Source organism: Lampetra fluviatilis, chromosome 71 (assembly GCF_964198595.1).
Source record: "Lampetra fluviatilis chromosome 71, kcLamFluv1.1, whole genome shotgun sequence".
NCBI classification, from domain to species: domain Eukaryota; kingdom Metazoa; phylum Chordata; class Hyperoartia; order Petromyzontiformes; family Petromyzontidae; genus Lampetra; species Lampetra fluviatilis.
Window position 1 is genome coordinate 3,986,571 of NC_136345.1, and position 18,004 is coordinate 4,004,574.

General features: G+C 51.5%; 1 protein-coding gene across 1 annotated transcript in view; it reads left to right on the forward strand.

Moving 5' to 3' along the window:
- The window catches only part of LOC144952930 (POZ-, AT hook-, and zinc finger-containing protein 1-like), a 48,644-nt gene extending 30,965 nt beyond the window's left edge, over positions 1 to 17,679 (forward strand). The window contains 4 exon segments of the mRNA XM_078883403.1: positions 7,074 to 7,137; positions 9,610 to 9,793; positions 10,914 to 11,029; positions 13,351 to 17,679. Of these exon segments, the coding sequence (XP_078739529.1) occupies positions 7,074 to 7,137; positions 9,610 to 9,793; positions 10,914 to 11,014 (349 nt within the window). The 3' untranslated portion in view covers positions 11,015 to 11,029; positions 13,351 to 17,679.
- Positions 17,680 to 18,004: the final 325 nt, after the last annotated feature.

Sequence of the window (18,004 nt, forward strand, 5' to 3'; positions counted from 1 at the left end):
GATCTATAAAGCTCTTTCATCTACATATCCAGTATGAGGTCAGATCATTCCAGCATTCACAGAATCAGAACGTTGATCAATCCAGAATGAATTTGATGATCTATGAAGCTCTTTCATCTACATATCCAGTATGAGGTCAGATCATTCCAGCATTCACAGAATCAGGACGTTGGTTAATCCAGAATGAATCTGATGATCTATAAAGCTCTTTCATCTACATATCCAGTATGAAGTTAGAACATTCCAGCATTCACAGAATCAGGACGTTGATTAAACCAGAATGAATCTGATGATCTATAAAGCTCTTTCATCTACATATCCAGTATGAGGTCAGAACATTCCAGCATTCACAGAATCAGAACGTTGATCAATCCAGAATGAATCTGATGATCTATAAAGCTCTTTCATCTACATATCCAGTATGAAGTTAGAACATTCCAGCATTCACAGAATCAGGACGTTGATTAATCCAGAATGAATCTGATGATCTATAAAGCTCTTTCATCTACATATCCAGTATGAGGTCAGAACTTTCCAGCATTCACAGAATCAGAACGTTGATTAATCCAGAATGAATCTGATAATCTATAAATCTCTTTAATCTACATATCCAGTATGAGGTCAGATCATTCCAGCATTCACAGAATCAGAACGTTGATCAATCCAGAATGAATTTGATGATCTATAAAGCTCTTTCATCTACATATCCAGTATGAGGTCAGAACATTCCAGCATTCACAGAATCAGAACGTTGATCAATCCAGAATGAATCTGATAATCTATAAAGCTCTTTCATCTACATATCCAGTATGAGGTCAGAACATTCCAGCATTCACAGACTCAGAACGTTGATCAATCCAGAATGAATCTGATAATCTATAAAGCTCTTTAATCTACATATCCAGTATGAGGTCAGAACATTCCAGCATTCACAGAATCAGGACGTTGATCAATCCAGAATGAATCTGATAATCTATAAAGCTCTTTCATCTACATATCCAGTATGAGGTCAGAACATTCCAGCATTCACAGAATCAGGACGTTGGTTAAACCAGAATGAATCTGATGATCTATAAAGCTCTTTCATCCACATATCCAGTAGAGGGCACGGAGCTCAGAAAGTTACGACATTCGATGTACAAAACGACCACGACAGGGCGGGCGAGCGGGAGGGTGAAAAATATATAGAAAGTCAAAGAACGAATCGCTGCAAAACAACCTGATACAAATCTTCATTGTCACCAGGTGTAAGCTCCCAATCACCTCCACTTGAAGCCCTGCATAGCGGCCGAAATTTCATCGCGAAGCCGACTATGCGAAGGTTCTCCTCCCCGATGTTTCGGACACGGGGAATTCGATCCAGCTATCGTCTTGGTATCTGCCGGTAAAGTCGTCGCGTAGAAGGAAAATAATAAAAAAAATAAAACATTCAATAATTCTCACGACGTTTCGGCCGCAACGCAAGCAGCCGTCTTCAGGTGGAGAACAGGTCTGTCGAGAAGGCTGAGTCTGAATGGCACGCCCCAGGCTTGGAGCGACTATTTATGCTGGGGTGGAGGGGGGAAGGGCGCCTTGACAGAATAATCTGCATATCAAGAGGAATTTAGCATATTTATGGGAAATGCAGATATGCGATTAGTACTACTTGTGAAATGCGTAGGAGGTTTTGGCGAGGGGTTTAGGGTCATTATGCCCGTGCCTTATGCAGGATTAGCAGCATCAAAGGGAGGGAGTAAGGTTAGAATTAATAAAGGGAAGGAATGTTAATAATATGGCGCCGCAGCAACTTAAATCGAAATAGATCCAGCTAGTGTGCCGGGTTGTGGTTGGTGGTGGTGGTAGGGGTGTGGGTGGTGGAGGAGGAGGTAGAGGGGGGGTGTAGGGGTGGTGTGGCGGGCGGGCGGGTGAGGTTAATTTGATTTGGCCCCCCGAAATGCTGTGCGCTTGTGGGTGGGTGGCGGGCGGGCGGGCGGTTATACGATACTCAAGTGAAAGTGGTGTTCATGGTGACCTGCTAAAGTAAAAGTTTACGGCCACGAACGCGACAGGATTTCGCCGTTCGCTGCAACTAATGGAATCTTGAACTCTTTTTCTCTTCTCACCCCGCCCCCCTCCCTCCCTCCCTCCCTGTGATCTCGGCCTTGCCTGGACGTCCGTACCTCTCCCCTACCTACCTACCCACCCACCCCCCCTACTCTGCCTGTAAGTACGGCCCGTGTGAACCCACCCAAAACCCACACACCGCCACGGGGAGGGGAGTGGGGTGGCTGGCCCCCCCCTTGCCCCCCTCACAGCGCCACGATAGCCGGTTAGGGCCGCTAGGGGAGGGTAGTCCCGCTAGTTAAGGGGGGGGGGGGGAGGGGTGGTTTTAGCTAGCTTAGCTAATTAGCCAGATGCCTGAACCACTCATTAGCCTGGTTGAGGGGGGCAGCCGTCGGATGAGGAGCACATTGCTCGTTCGTGAGGGGCGATCGCTGGCTTCGTTACACGAGGGCGATCGTCGGCGAGTTGCGGAAATATAGTGGTAGGTTTTGACCCTTTTAAACTGGTACAAAACTGACACCTTTATTCAAGGCATCATGTTTGCAATAACCACAACACAAGCAGTCAAAAAAGCAAACAAAAAGAAGCAACTCTGATAATGATGATAATAATATGCACTGTCCTTGAAGTTGATTGGTCCACACCCGAGACAGCTTTTCTTAGAGCCTAGTCTCACATGGTGTTGGACCAGATGACGCCAAAAGGCGCACAACTCAAAGACAATGCACCATCAGAGTCTTTGAGAGCTCGGGGTTAAGCATTTACACTATGAGACATCTCCTTTACCAGTAGCAAAATATAGTAATAGGGTTTTACCCTTTCAACTGGTACAAAACTGACACCTTTATTCAAGGTATCATGTTTGCAATAACCACAACACAACATTATCAGACTAGTAGGACTAGGATGATAATGATAATAATAATATGCACTGTCCTTGAAGTCCTACTCGGCTCTAAAGAAAGCCATCTCGGGTGTGGACCAATCAACTTCAAGGACAGTGCATATCATTATCATCATTATCAGAGTTGCTTCTTTTTGTTTGCTTTTTTGACTGCTTGTGTCGTGGTCATTGCAAACATGATGCCTTGAATAAAGGTGTCAGTTTTGTACCAGTTTAAAAGGGTTGAAAACCTACTACTATATTTTGCCACTGCTAAAAGAGACGTCTCATAGTGAGTTGTGGAAAGTCAGGGCAATCGCTAGTTGGGGCAGATGTGTGAGCGGGTTAGCGGGGGGCACTTGCTAGCTGGGTCGGGCGATGTTCAAGAAGTCACAGGGCAATCGTCGGTAAGGGGAGTCGATTGGCTCGTATAGGGCACCGCATAGCTGGTTAGGGCAATCGTTACGGCAGTCTTTGGCTGGTCAGGGTGATTATTAGTTAGGGCATTCATTGGCTGGTCAGGGTGATTATTAGTTAGATCATTCATTGGCTGGTCAGGGTGATTATTAGTTAGATCATTCATTGGCTGGTTAGGGTGATTATTAGTTAGATCATTCATTGGCTGGTCAGGGTGATGATTAGTTAGATCATTCATTGGCTGGTTAGGGTGATGATTAGTTAGATCAGTCATTGGCTGGTTAGGGTGATTATTAGTTAGATCATTCATTGGCTGGTTAGGGTGATTATTAGTTAGATCATTCATTGGCTGGTCAGGGTGATTATTAGTTAGATCATTCATTGGCTGGTTAGGGTGATTATTAGTTAGATCATTCATTGGCTGGTTAGGGTGATTATTAGTTAGATCATTCATTGGCTGGTCAGGGTGATTATTAGTTAGATCATTCATTGGCTGGTTAGGGTGATTATTAGTTAGATCATTCATTGGCTGGTCAGGGTGATGATTAGTTAGATCATTCATTGGCTGGTTAGGGTGATGATTAGTTAGATCAGTCATTGGCTGGTTAGGGTGATTATTAGTTAGATCATTCATTGGCTGGTTAGGGTGATTATTAGTTAGATCATTCATTGGCTGGTTAGGGTGATTATTAGTTAGATCATTCATTGGCTGGTTAGGGTGATGATTAGTTAGATCATTCATTGGCTGGTCAGGGTGATTATTAGTTAGATCATTCATTGGCTGGTTAGGGTGATTATTAGTTAGATCATTCATTGGCTGGTCAGGGTGATTATTAGTTAGGGCATTCATTGGCTGGTTAGGGTGATTATTAGTTAGATCATTCATTGGCTGGTCAGGGTGATTATTAGTTAGGGCATTCATTGGCTGGTTAGGGTGATGATTCGCTCATTTAGAGGTGCCTTAGGCTGGCTCTATGAACCTCTCAGTCTTTAACGCTGAACCCCTAAGATATCGATAGGTGCCTCAGTCATTAACACTGAACCCCTAAGATATTGATAGGTGCCTCAGTCATTAACACTGAACCCCTAAGATATTGATAGGTGCCTCAGTCATTAACACTGAACCCCTAAGATATTGATAGGTGCCTCAGTCATTAACACTGAACCCCTAAGATATTGATAGGTGCCTCAGTCATTAACACTGAACCCCTAAGATATTGATAGGTGCCTCAGTCATTAACACTGAACCCCTAAGATATTGATAGGTGCCTTAGGCTGGCTCTTGAGTCTCGGTCATTCACACTGAACCCCTATGATGTCACACACACACGCACGCACATGTATACATATGAATGTGAACACACACACACACAAATACACATGTACATACACACGTACGTACGTACGTACACTCGCATGCACAAACATTGCACACCCGGCTACCCGTACCCAGCCGGGTACGGGTACCCGTTTGCGACCCTGGTGCGGCCGGGTACGGGTACGGGTAGGCCGTGAGTCACTGGTGAGTCGCCGATTGTCACTCATTTCCCAACGTCTTGTCTCTTCTCACAATTCAAGTTCCTAGAATCAACCCACCCGCGCCTGCAACGTGGCTTCATCCCAGAGGTCGCAATCGGGTACCCGATACCCGTACCCTACCCGATACCCGTACCCTACCAAATACCCGTACCCTACCCGATACCCGTACCCTACCCGATACCCGTACCCTACCCCTACCCGATACCCGTACCTTACCCGGTACCCGATACCCGTACCCTACCCGATACCCGTACCCTACCCGATACCCGTACCCTACCAGATACCCGTACCCTACCAGATACCCGTACCCTACCCGATACCCGTACCCTACCCGATACCCGTTCCCTACCCGATACCCGTACCCTACCCGATACCCGTACCCTACCCGATACCCGTACCCTACTTGTACCCTACCCGATAGCCGTACCCTACCCGATACCCGTACCCTACCAGATACCCGTACCTTACCAGATACCCGTACCCTACCCGATACCCGTACCCTACCCGATACCCGTACCCTACCCGATACCCGTACCCTACCAGATACCCGTACCCTACCCGGTACCCGTACCCTACCCGGTACCCGTACCCTACCCGGTACCCGTACCCTACCCGGTACCCGTACCCTACCCGGTACCCGTACCCTACCCGATACCCGTACTCTACCCGATACCCGTACCCTACCCGATACCCCTACCCGATACCCGTACCCTACCCGTACCCTACCCGATACCCGTACCCTACCCGATACCCTACCCGATACCCGTACCCTACCCGATACCCCTACCCTACCCGATACCCGTACCCTACCCGATACCCGTACCCTACCCGATACCCGTACCCTACCCGATACCCGGCTGGGTACGTAGGAGAAGCTGCGCGATCGGTCACCACTTTGTGTTGGTGACCGTGAGCGGGAATCGAAACTCGGGTGTTCAAAGTAGCGCAGTGCACCGCTAACCACTGCGCCACCGCTCCCCTCATGCACGTGTACATAGGCAAAGATCCCCCGTGTAGCCTTAGCAAGACTGTAGGGGCAAGTGTCTGTTAAGTAGCGAGTAGCAACGCCATGCCCAGCCGCCTTTGTCTGCCCAGTTGCGATGGTTAATGCGCACCGCATCAGGTGCTTATTTGAGGCTGAGTCGACCTAGGGGAGGCCCACACACACACACACATGCATGTGTACACCAACACGCGCGCTGATTACAGTGATATTTAAATATCTATTGTTTACTTATAATATAATATGTGTGCATGTGTGTCTGTGTACGTCTTTGTGCGTGCGTGCGTGCGTGAGCGTACTTCTGTGTGTGTGTCTCTGTGTGAGTGTGTGCGTACGTACGTGTGTGTGTGTGTAACTGCGTGTGTCCGTGCGTTGTGTTGAAGTGTTTTAATTGTGCGTGTGTGTGTGTGTGTACGTGTGTGCGTTTCTTCATATATTTGTGTGTGTGTGTTTAAGTGTGAGTGTGCCCGTGTGTGTGCACGCGTGTCGGTGTACATGTGTCTGTGCGTGTCTTTGTGGCTTTCTGTGTGTGTGTGTGTGTCTGTGTATCTGTCCGCGTCACTGCGTGTGTCTGTGTTGTTGTTGTGTGTGTCTCGTTCTGTGTGAGCGTCTGTGTGTCTTGTCTGTGCCCGTGTGTTTGTGTGTGTCTGGTTGTCTTTGTCTCTGTGTGTGTGAGCGCTTTGTACATCCGTGTGTGCCTGTTCTCCGTTGTCCGTGCGTGCGTCTATTTGTCCGTGTGTGCCTGTTTGTCTTTTTGTGTGTGTGTGTGTGTGTCTGTGTGTGTGTCTGTTTGTGTGTGTGTGTGTGTCTCTGCGTGTGTGTGTGCCTGTTTGTCTTTGTGTGTGTGCGCGCGTCTGCGTGTGTTTGTGTGTCTCTGCGTGTGTGTGTGCCTGTTTGTCTTTGTGTGTGTGTGTCTCTGTGTGTGTGTGTGTGCCTGTTTGTCTTTGTGTGTGTGTTCGTCTGCGTGTGTGTGCCTGTTTGTCTTTGTGTGTGTGTGTCTCTGTGTGTGTGTGCCTGTTTGTCTTTGTGTGTGTGTGTTCGTCTGCGTGTGTGTGCCTGTTTGTCTTTGTGTGTGTGTGTGTCTCTGTGTGTGTGTGCGTCTGCGTGTGTGTGTGTGTGTGTCTGTTTGTCTTTGTGCGTGTGTGTGTGTGTCTCTGCGTGTGTGTCCCACCCCACCCCACCCCACAGACCCGACCACCTCAATAACCACGTCAGGCAAGTGCACACCATGGAGAGACCCTACAAGTGCCAGGTGAGACACACACACCCCACACACCCCACACACCCCTCACACCCCACACACCCCACACACCCCACACACCCCACACACCCCACACACCCCACCCACCCCACACACCCCACACACCCCACACACCCCACCCACCCCACCCACCCCACACACCCCACACACCCCACACACCCCACACACCCCACACACCCCTCGCCACTCGCTCTTTCCTTGTGGTGGTCGTGTCAGTCGTGTGTGTGATGTCGACGGTGTTGACGATGTCTGTGGTGGTGGTGGTGGTGATGTTGTCAATGTCTGTGGTGGTGGTGATGTTGTCAATGTCTGTGGTGGTGGTGATGTTGACGATGTCTGTGGTGGTGGTGGTGGTGGTGATGTTGTCGATGTCTGTGGTGGTGGTGGTGATGTTGACGATGGTGGTGGTGTTGTTGATGTCTGTGGTGGTGGTGGTGGTGGTGTTGACGATGTCTGTGGTGGTGGTGGTGGTGGTGATGTTGACGATGGTGGTGGTGGTGGTGTTGTTGATGTCTGTGGTGGTGGTGATGATGATGTTGTCTGTGGTGGTGGTGATGTTGTCAATGTCTGTGGTGGTGGTGGTGGTGGTGGTGACGATGTCTGTGGTGGTGGTGGTGACGATGTCTGTGGTGGTGGTGGTGGTGGTGGTGACGATGTCTGTGGTGGTGGTGGTGGTGGTGACGATGTCTGTGGTGGTGGTGATGTTGTCGATGTCTGTGGTGGTGGTGGTGATGTTGTCGATGTCTGTGGTGGTGGTGGTGGTGGTGGTGGTGATGTTGACGATGTCTGTGGTGGTGGTGATGTTGTCGATGTCTGTGGTGGTGGTGATGTTGTCGATGTCTGTGGTGGTGGTGGTGGTGGTGATGTTGTCGATGTCTGTGGTGGTGGTGGTGGTGATGTTGTCGATGTCTGTGGTGGTGGTGGTGGTGATGTTGTCGATGTCTGTGGTGGTGGTGGTGATGTTGACGATGTCTGTGGTGGTGGTGGTGGTGGTGGTGATGTTGACGATGTCTGTGGTGGTGGTGGTGGTGGTGTTGACGATGTCTGTGGTGGTGGTGGTGGTGGTGATGTTGACGATGGTGGTGGTGGTGTTGTTGATGTCTGTGGTGGTGGTGATGATGATGTTGTCTGTGGTGGTGGTGATGTTGTCAATGTCTGTGGTGGTGGTGATGTTGACGATGTCTGTGGTGGTGGTGGTGATGTTGTCGATGTCTGTGGTGGTGGTGGTGATGTTGACGATGGTGGTGGTGTTGTTGATGTCTGTGGTGGTGGTGGTGGTGATGTTGATGATGTTGTCTGTGGTGGTGGTGGTGGTGTTGACGATGTCTGTGGTGGTGGTGGTGGTGGTGATGTTGACGATGGTGGTGGTGGTGGTGTTGTTGATGTCTGTGGTGGTGGTGATGATGATGTTGTCTGTGGTGGTGGTGATGTTGTCAATGTCTGTGGTGGTGGTGGTGGTGGTGGTACGATGTCTGTGGTGGTGGTGGTGACGATGTCTGTGGTGGTGGTGGTGGTGGTGGTGACGATGTCTGTGGTGGTGGTGATGTTGTCGATGTCTGTGGTGGTGGTGGTGATGTTGTCGATGTCTGTGGTGGTGGTGGTGGTGGTGATGTTGACGATGTCTGTGGTGGTGGTGGTGGTGATGTTGTCGATGTCTGTGGTGGTGGTGTTGACGATGTCTGTGGTGGTGGTGATGTTGTCGATGTCTGTGGTGGTGGTGGTGGTGATGTTGTCGATGTCTGTGGTGGTGGTGGTGGTGGTGATGTTGACGATGTCTGTGGTGGTGGTGATGGTGGTGATGTTGTCGATGTCTGTGGTGGTGATGATGGTGATGATGGTGGTGATGGTGGTGATGGTGGTGATGGTGGTGATGGTGGTGATGGTGGTGATGGTGGTGATGGTGGTGGTGGTGGTGGTGGTGATGGTGATGGTGGTGACGGTGACGGTGACGGTGACGGTGGTGGTGGTGGTGATGGTGATGGTGGTGACGGTGGTGGTGACGGTGGTGGTGACGGTGGTGGTGACGGTGGTGGTGACGGTGGTGGTGACGGTGGTGGTGACGGTGGTGGTGACGGTGGTGGTGACGGTGGTGGTGACGGTGGTGATGGTGATGGTGGTGATGGTGGTGATGGTGGTGATGGTTGTGATGGTGGTGATGGTGGTGATGGTGATAGTGTTGGTACCAGCCTGTGCATATCGCCTTTGTGGTCTTGTTGATGTGGTTGTCTATGTGGTGGTGGTGGTGATGATGATGGTGTTGATGGTGTTGAATGGTGGTGATGGTGGTGATAGTGTTGGTACCAGCCTGTCCATATCGCCCCTGTGTTCTTGTTGATGTCGTTGTCTATGTAGTGGTGATGGTGGTGATGATGTTGATGATGTTGAATGGTGTTAATGATGGTGATGATGGTGTTGGTACCAGCCTGTCCATATCACCCCCGTGCTCTCGTGTCCGTGCTCCAGTCGTGCGAGGCTGCGTTTGCCACGAAGGACCGCCTGCGCTCCCACATGGGGCGCCACGAGGAGAAGGTGGCTTGTCATGTGTGCGGCAAGCAGCTGAACGCCTCACAGTTGCCAGAGCACCTCAAGGTGCACGCCGAGAGGCCGACGCACGTGTGCAACATCTGCAACAAGGGCATGGTGTCCCGTGAGTGCACACACACACACAGTGTACACACACACACAGTGTACACACACACACAGTGTACACACACACACAGTGTACACACACACAGTGTACACACACAGTGTACACACACAGTGTACACACACAGTGTACACACACACACACAGTGTACACACACACAGTGTACACACACACACAGTGTACACACACACAATGTACACACACACAGTGTACACACACAGTGTACACACACAGTGTACACACACACGCAGTGTACACACACGCAGTGTACACACGCAGTGTACACACACACAGTGTACACACACAGTGTACACACACAGTGTACACACAGTGTACACACACGCGCACACAGTGTACACACACACACACAGTGTACACACACACACAGTGTACACACACACAGTGTACACACACACAGTGTACACACACACAGTGTACACACACACAGTGTACACACACAGTGTACACACACACAGTGTACACACACACACAGTGTACACACACACACAGTGTACACACACACACAGTGTACACACACAGTGTACACACACACACACAGTGTACACACACAGTGTACACACACACACACAGTGTACACACACACACACAGTGTACACACACACACACAGTGTACACCGTGTGTGTACGGGTACCCGTTTGCGACCCTGGTGCGGCCGGGTACGGGTACGGGTAGGCCGTGAGTCACTGTTGAGTCACCGTCTGTCACTCATTTCCCAACGTCTTGTCTCTTCTCACAATTCAAGTTCCTAGAATCAACCCACCCGCGCCTGCAACGTGGCTTCATCCCAGAGGTCGCAATCGGGTACCCGATACCCGTACCCTACCCGTACCCGGCCGGGTAGGGTACGGGTACGGCCGGGTACGGGTACCCGTTTGCGACCCTGGTGCGGCCGGGTACGGGTAAGGAATCAAAACCCGTTTGCGACCTCTGCTGACTACCCACCCCCTCTGTGTGTCCCACAGTGCCGGTAGCCTTCATAGGCGCTGCTGCTGCTGCTGCTACTCGCTACTAACAGCACTTGCCCCAACAGTCTGTTGAGGCTACATGTGTGTGTGTGTGTGTGTCTGTGTGTGTGTCTGTGTGTGTGTGTGTGCGCAGCTAAGGAGATGTGCTGTGTGGGACAGCTGACGGGGCAAATCGCCGGGCAGATTCCAGCACCCATCCCTGCTCCGGGACCCACTTACTTTCCCATGTACTGACAGTGGTGAGCCGAGGTACTAACACAGACTCACGCACACTCACTCACACACAGACTCACCACAGACTCACGCACACACTCACCACACAGAGACCCATAGACTCACACACACTTACACACAGACTCACACACAGACTCACGCACACACTCACCACACAGAGACCCGTAGACTCACACACACTTACACACAGACTCACACACAGACTCACCACAGAGACCCATAGACTCACACACACACACGCACACACAGACTCACTCACACACAGAGACTCATAGACTCACACAGACTCACACACACTCACGCACAGAGACTCAGACACAGATTCACACACACAGACTCACACAGACTCACACACAGAGACCCATAGACTCACGCACAGACTCACCACACAGAGACCCATAGACTCACGCACAGACTCACCACACAGAGACCCATAGACTCACACACACACACACGCACACACAGAGACTCACACACACACAATCACACAGAGACTCATAGACTCACACAGACTCACACACAGACTCACGCACAGAGACTCGCACACACACATACTCACACACACAGAGACTCGCACACAGAGACTCACACACAGATTCACCACACACACAATCACACACACACTCGCGCACACAGAGACTCATAGACTCACACAGACTCACACACAGACTCACGCACAGAGACTCACACACACTCATACACACAGAGACTCGCACACAGAGACTCACACACAGATTCACCACACACACAATCACGCACACACTCACGCACACAGAGACTCATAGACTCACACAGACTCACACACACACAGACTCACACACACACAGACTCACACACACTCACGCACACTCACGCACACAGACTCACGCACACAGACTCACACACAGAGACTCACCACACAGACTCACACACAGACTCGCACACACAGAGACTCATAGATTCACACAGACTCACGTACAGACTCACACACAGACTCACACACAGACTCACACACAGAGACTCATAGACTCACCACACAGACTCACACACAGACTCACACACACACAGACTCATAGACTCACACAGACTCACGCACACTCACACACACACTCACGCACAGACTTGCGCACAGACTCACCACACAGAGACCCACAGACTCACCACACAGAGACCCACAGACTCACCACACAGAGACACAGAGACCCACACACAGAGACCCACAGACTCACACAGAGACCCGCAGACTCACCACACAGAGACCCACAGACTCACCACACAGAGACTCACAGACTCACCACACAGAGACCCACAGACTCACCACACAGAGACCCACAGACTCACCACACAGAGACCCACAGACTCACCACACAGAGACCCACAGACTCACCACACAGACCCCCACACACTCAACCACACAGAGACCTGTAGACTCACCACAGAGACCCACAGACTCACCACAGAGACCCACAGACTCACCACACAGAGACCCACAGACTCACCACACAGAGACCCACAGACTTGCCATGCAGAGACACATAGACTCACCACACAGACCCCCACACACTCAACCACACAGAGACACATAGACTCACCACACAGAGACCCACAGGCTCACCACACAGAGACCCACAGGCTCACCACACAGAGACCCACAGACTCACCACACAGAGACCCACAGACTCACCACACAGATACCCACAGACTCACACAGAGACCCACAGACTCACCACACAGAGACCCACAGACTCACCACACAGACCCCCACACACTCAACCACACAGAGACCTGTAGACTCACCACAGAGACCCACAGACTCACCACACAGAGACCCACAGACTCACCACACAGAGACACAGAGACCCACACACAGAGACCCACAGACTCACACAGAGACCCGCAGACTCACACAGAGACCCGCAGACTCACCACACAGAGACCCACAGACTCACCACACAGAGACCCACAGACTCACCACACAGAGACACAGAGACCCACACACAGAGACCCACAGACTCACACAGAGACCCGCAGACTCACCACACAGACCCCCACGCACTCAACCACACAGAGACCTGTAGACTCACCACAGAGACCCACAGACTCACCACAGAGACCCACAGACTCACCACACAGAGACCCACAGACTCACCACACAGAGACCCACAGACTCACCACACAGAGACCCACAGACTCACCACAGAGACCCACAGACTCACCACACAGAGACCCACAGACTCACCACACAGAGACACAGAGACCCATTCACTCACCACCACACAGAGACCCACAGACCCATTCACTCACCACCACACAGAGACCCACAGAGACTCACACAGATAACACTTGTGCGTACGCAGGTACTGTCAGGCCTAGAGGAGGAGGCCTACCCAGGACGCATCTGGGCACCCGCCGCGTGGCAGGGTGGCAGTGCCGCTGACATCACAACTGCACAAGTTGCAGCCCTGCGGCAGGTGTGAGCGCACACACGGGCAGGACAGGCAGAGATGGAGAGAGCGGGAGAGCGAGAGAGAGATCCATCAGGCGAGTGATTTTTCAACGTCAATTGGCGGCTAAAGAAGAAGATGGCCGACCAACCGACGAAAGTAAAAAGCGGAACGGGCCGATCATGCCCCCCCCCCCCACCTCCGCACCCCCCCCCCCCCTGTACCAAGATGGCCGCCCCACTCGTAAAAAGACATTGAAGGCGGCTGCCCCAGCAAACCGGCTCTGAGGGGGAAAAAAAAAGTAAGATGGCCGCCTTGTGATGAGATGAGCGGCGAAGATGGCCACCCACCAGCTGACCGTCGGGTTTGTTGACGAACTTGCGCAAGATGGCTGCCGACCTCGCTCAAGGCCTTGCGCAAGATGGCCGCTGACTTCGCGCAAGATGGCTGTTGACCTTGCGCAAGATGGCCGCCGACCTTGCGCAAGATGGCCGCCGACCTTGCGCAAGATGGCTGCTGACCTTGCTCAAGATGGCTGCCTTGCTCAAGATGGCTGCCGACCTTGTGCAAGATGGCCGCCGACTTCGCGCAAGATGGCCGCCGACCTTGCGCAAGATGGCCGCCGACCTTGTATGTAATGTACGTTGAACTTCTTTTGCCACCGAACGTAGCCAACCGCGCTAGTCAGAGGTGCGGGGGAAGGACAACAAACTAAACACAAGAAGCAGTTCTAAGGACATTAGGTTTCAATTTAAGATGTCTGCCACAAGGACCGAAGGACGTGTTGACAACATTACTCAAGATGGCCGCCGTTAACCCCCCCCCCCCCCTTGTCCAAGATGGCCACCGCCGACAACCCCCTTGTCCAAGATGGCCACCTCAAACAACCCCTTGTCCAAGATGGCCACCTCAAACACCCCCCTTGTTCAAGATGGCCACCTCAAACAACCCCTTGTCCAAGATGGCTGCCACCTCAAACAACCCCTTGTCCAAGATGGCCACCACCGTCAACAAACCCCTTGTCCAAGATGGCCGCCACCTCAAACAACCCCTTGTCCAAGATGGCCACCACCGTCAACAAACCCCTTGTCCAAGATGGCCACCACCGACTACCCCCCTTGTCCAAGATGGCCGCCGCCACCACCCCGGACCCAATATGGCCGCCCGTGTACACTACAAGAAGGGTTGGGCTTGTGATGGCCGCCGTTTTTGGGGTGGAGACTTGTCGTGACGGCCGTGCCGGTTTCATTGTTCATCGTCCCCCACGCTCGCTGTGGCTCAGTGTTACGTTTTGTTTTTGTTTTAAAGAGAGAGAGAGATGGGATGGGATATGGGACGAGGCGAGAAAGGTTTCGGCAAAGGAAATTAGTAGGAACCACTCGCTTTGACAGTGGACGTGTGTCGGTGTCTCGGGTGTCGTGGGCGTGTCGTTTTTGTTTGTTTAGCTTCGGTTTATTTTACGATGAAAACTAACACTGTGTGGAGAGGATTCTGTGTGCGGACGTGACGTGTGTGGGGGTCTGTATGGGCATGAGCGTCTGTATGGGATCAGGTCTGTATGGGATCAGGCAAGGGTTCTGTATGGGAATGAGTTCTGTATGGGATGAGGTCTGTATAGGATCAGGCAAGGGTTCTGTATGGGAATGAGTTCTGTATGGGATGTGACGTGGGTTCTGTATGGGCATGAGCATCTGTATGGGATGAGATTAGGGTTCTGTATGGGATGAGCGTCTGTATGGGATGTGACGTGGGGTCTGTATGGGCATGAGCGTCTGTATGGGATGAGGTCTGTATAGGATCAGGCAAGGGTTCTGTATGGGAATGAGTTCTGTATGGGATGAGGTCTGTATAGGATCAGGCAAGGGTTCTGTATGGGAATGAGTTCTGTATGGGATGTGACGTGGGTTCTGTATGGGCATGAGCATCTGTATGGGATGAGATTAGGGTTCTGTATGGGATGAGCGTCTGTATGGGATGTGACGTGGGGTCTGTATGGGCATGAGCGTCTGTATGGGATGAGGTCTGTATAGGATCAGGCAAGGGTTCTGTATGGGAATGAGTTCTGTATGGGATGAGGTCTGTATAGGATCAGGCAAGGGTTCTGTATGGGATGAGGTCTGTATGGGATGAGACGTGGGTTCTGTATGGGATCAGGTCTGTGGGATGAGACGTGGGTTCTGTATGGGAATGAGCGTCTGTATGGGATGAGACGTGGGGTCTGTATGGGATTATGGTCTGTATGGGATGAGACGTGGGGTCTGTATGGGATTGAGTTCTGTATGGGATGAGGTCTGTATGGGATTGAGGTCTGTATGGGATTAGTCTAGGGTTCTGTATGGGATGAGGTCTGTATGGGATTGAGGTCTGTATGGGATTAGACTAGGGTTCTGTATGGGATGAGACCAGGTTTTAGATCTGACACGGCCCTTTTTGAACCCCCTGAGAGAGACACAGAGAGACACACCCTCGTAGACTCAGACACACAATGCGATCGTGAGCCCTGTATCGATACTTCAGCTCTTAGGTTATAAGACTATCATTGGGTGGGACAGGCTTGGTGTTTCTCCACAGTTCAGCTCATCACCCAATCACAGTTCAATTCCTCACCCAATCACAGTTCGATTCCTCACCCAATCACAGTTCGATTCATCACCCAATCACAGTTCGATTCCTCACCCAATCACAGTTCGATTCATCACCCAATCACAGTTCGATTCCTCACCCAATCACAGTTCGATTCATCACCCAATCACAGTTCGATTCATCACCCAATCACAGTTCGATTCCTCACCCAATCACAGTTTGATTCCTCACCCAATCACAGTTCGATTCCTCACCCAATCACAGTTCGATTCCTCACCCAATCACAGTTCGATTCATCACCCAATCACAGTTCGATTCCTCACCCAATCACAGTTCGATTCCTCACCCAATCACAGTTCGATTCCTCACCCAATCACAGTTCGATTCCTCACCCAATCACAGTTCGATTCTTCACCCAATCACAGTTCGATTCATCACCAAATCACAGTTCGATTCCTCACCCAATCACAGTTTGATTCCTCACCCAATCACAGTTCGATTCCTCACCCAATCACAGTTCGATTCCTCACCCAATCACAGTTCGATTCCTCACCCAATCACAGTTTGATTCCTCACCCAATCACAGTTCGATTCATCACCCAATCACAGTTCGATTCCTCACCCAATCAGTTAAATTCCTCACCCAATCACAGTTCGATTCCTCACCCAATCACAGTTTGATTCCTCACCCAATCACAGTTAAATTCCTCACCCAATCAGTTAAATTCCTCACCCAATCAGTTCAATTCCTCACCCAATCACAGTTCGATTCCTCACCCAATCACAGTTTGATTCCTCACCCAATCACAGTTCAATTCCTCACCCAATCAGTTAAATTCCTCACCCAATCACAGTTCGATTCCTCACCCAATCACAGATCAGGTGTTCACCAAATCACAGATCAGGTGTTCACCAAATGAGTTGACTTATTCACCAAATCACCGTTCAGGCATACACAACTACCACCACCAACCCTACCACTATTGTAGTAAGACCGAATTAGGTGCACACACACGCAACTTGGAGGCAACACTATTTATTAAACGGTAAGTAATATAACACTCTACATGAGGTGGTGACCACCTTCCTCAACTCACTAACATTCTGGAACACGACACAGACTGGACCAGGCAGGCAACGGCCTGCCTGGCCCAGGACGACGACTCGGGACTTGACGACCGAAGATGTCTTCACCTTGGAGTACAGTCCAACAGCAGCCTCGCTCTGCATTCACACCACGCTTATATTTGGTTTGGCGTGGCTGGCTCCGCCCCGGCGTGGCTGGCTCTCTTCAGGCCACGCCTCCCTTCCCAGGACACGCCTCACTTCCCCCACCTCTGGGAGGGTCCGGATCCCTCCACCACGTGACCCCCCAGGCACCCCCTTGGGGCCCCCAGCCTTCGTACGGGCCGACACAGTAGTGACCTTTCTCTGTCACTACACTATCACCAACATCACCACTACCACCAACATCACTACCATCATCACTACTACCATCACTAGTACCATCATCATCACTACCACCACCAGAGTGAGTGGGTGTGGAGTTTGTGTTCTGTGCCTGTTATAGAGAGAGTGAGTGAGTGGGTTGGTGGGTGAATGAGTGAATGAGTGGGTTGGTTAGTGGGCGAGAGTGGGTGGATGGGTCTGGGTTAGTGTGGGTGGATGAGTGTGGGTGGGTGGGTGGTTGGGTGGGTGAGTGGGTGGGTGGGTGGGTGAGTGGGTGGGTGGGTGAGTGGGTGGGTGGGTGGGTGAGTGGGTGGGTGGGTGGGTGAGTGGGTGGGTGGGTGAGTGGGTGGGTGGGTGGGTGAGTGAGTGGGTGGGTGAGTGGGTGGGTGGGTGAGTGGGTGGGTGGGTGGGTGAGTGAGTGAGTGGGTGGGTGAGTGAGTGAGTGGGTGGGTGGGTGGGTGAGTGGGTGGGTGGGTGAGTTGGTAAGTGTGGGTGGGTTAGTGGGTAGGTGAGTGTGGGTGGGTCTGGGTTAGGG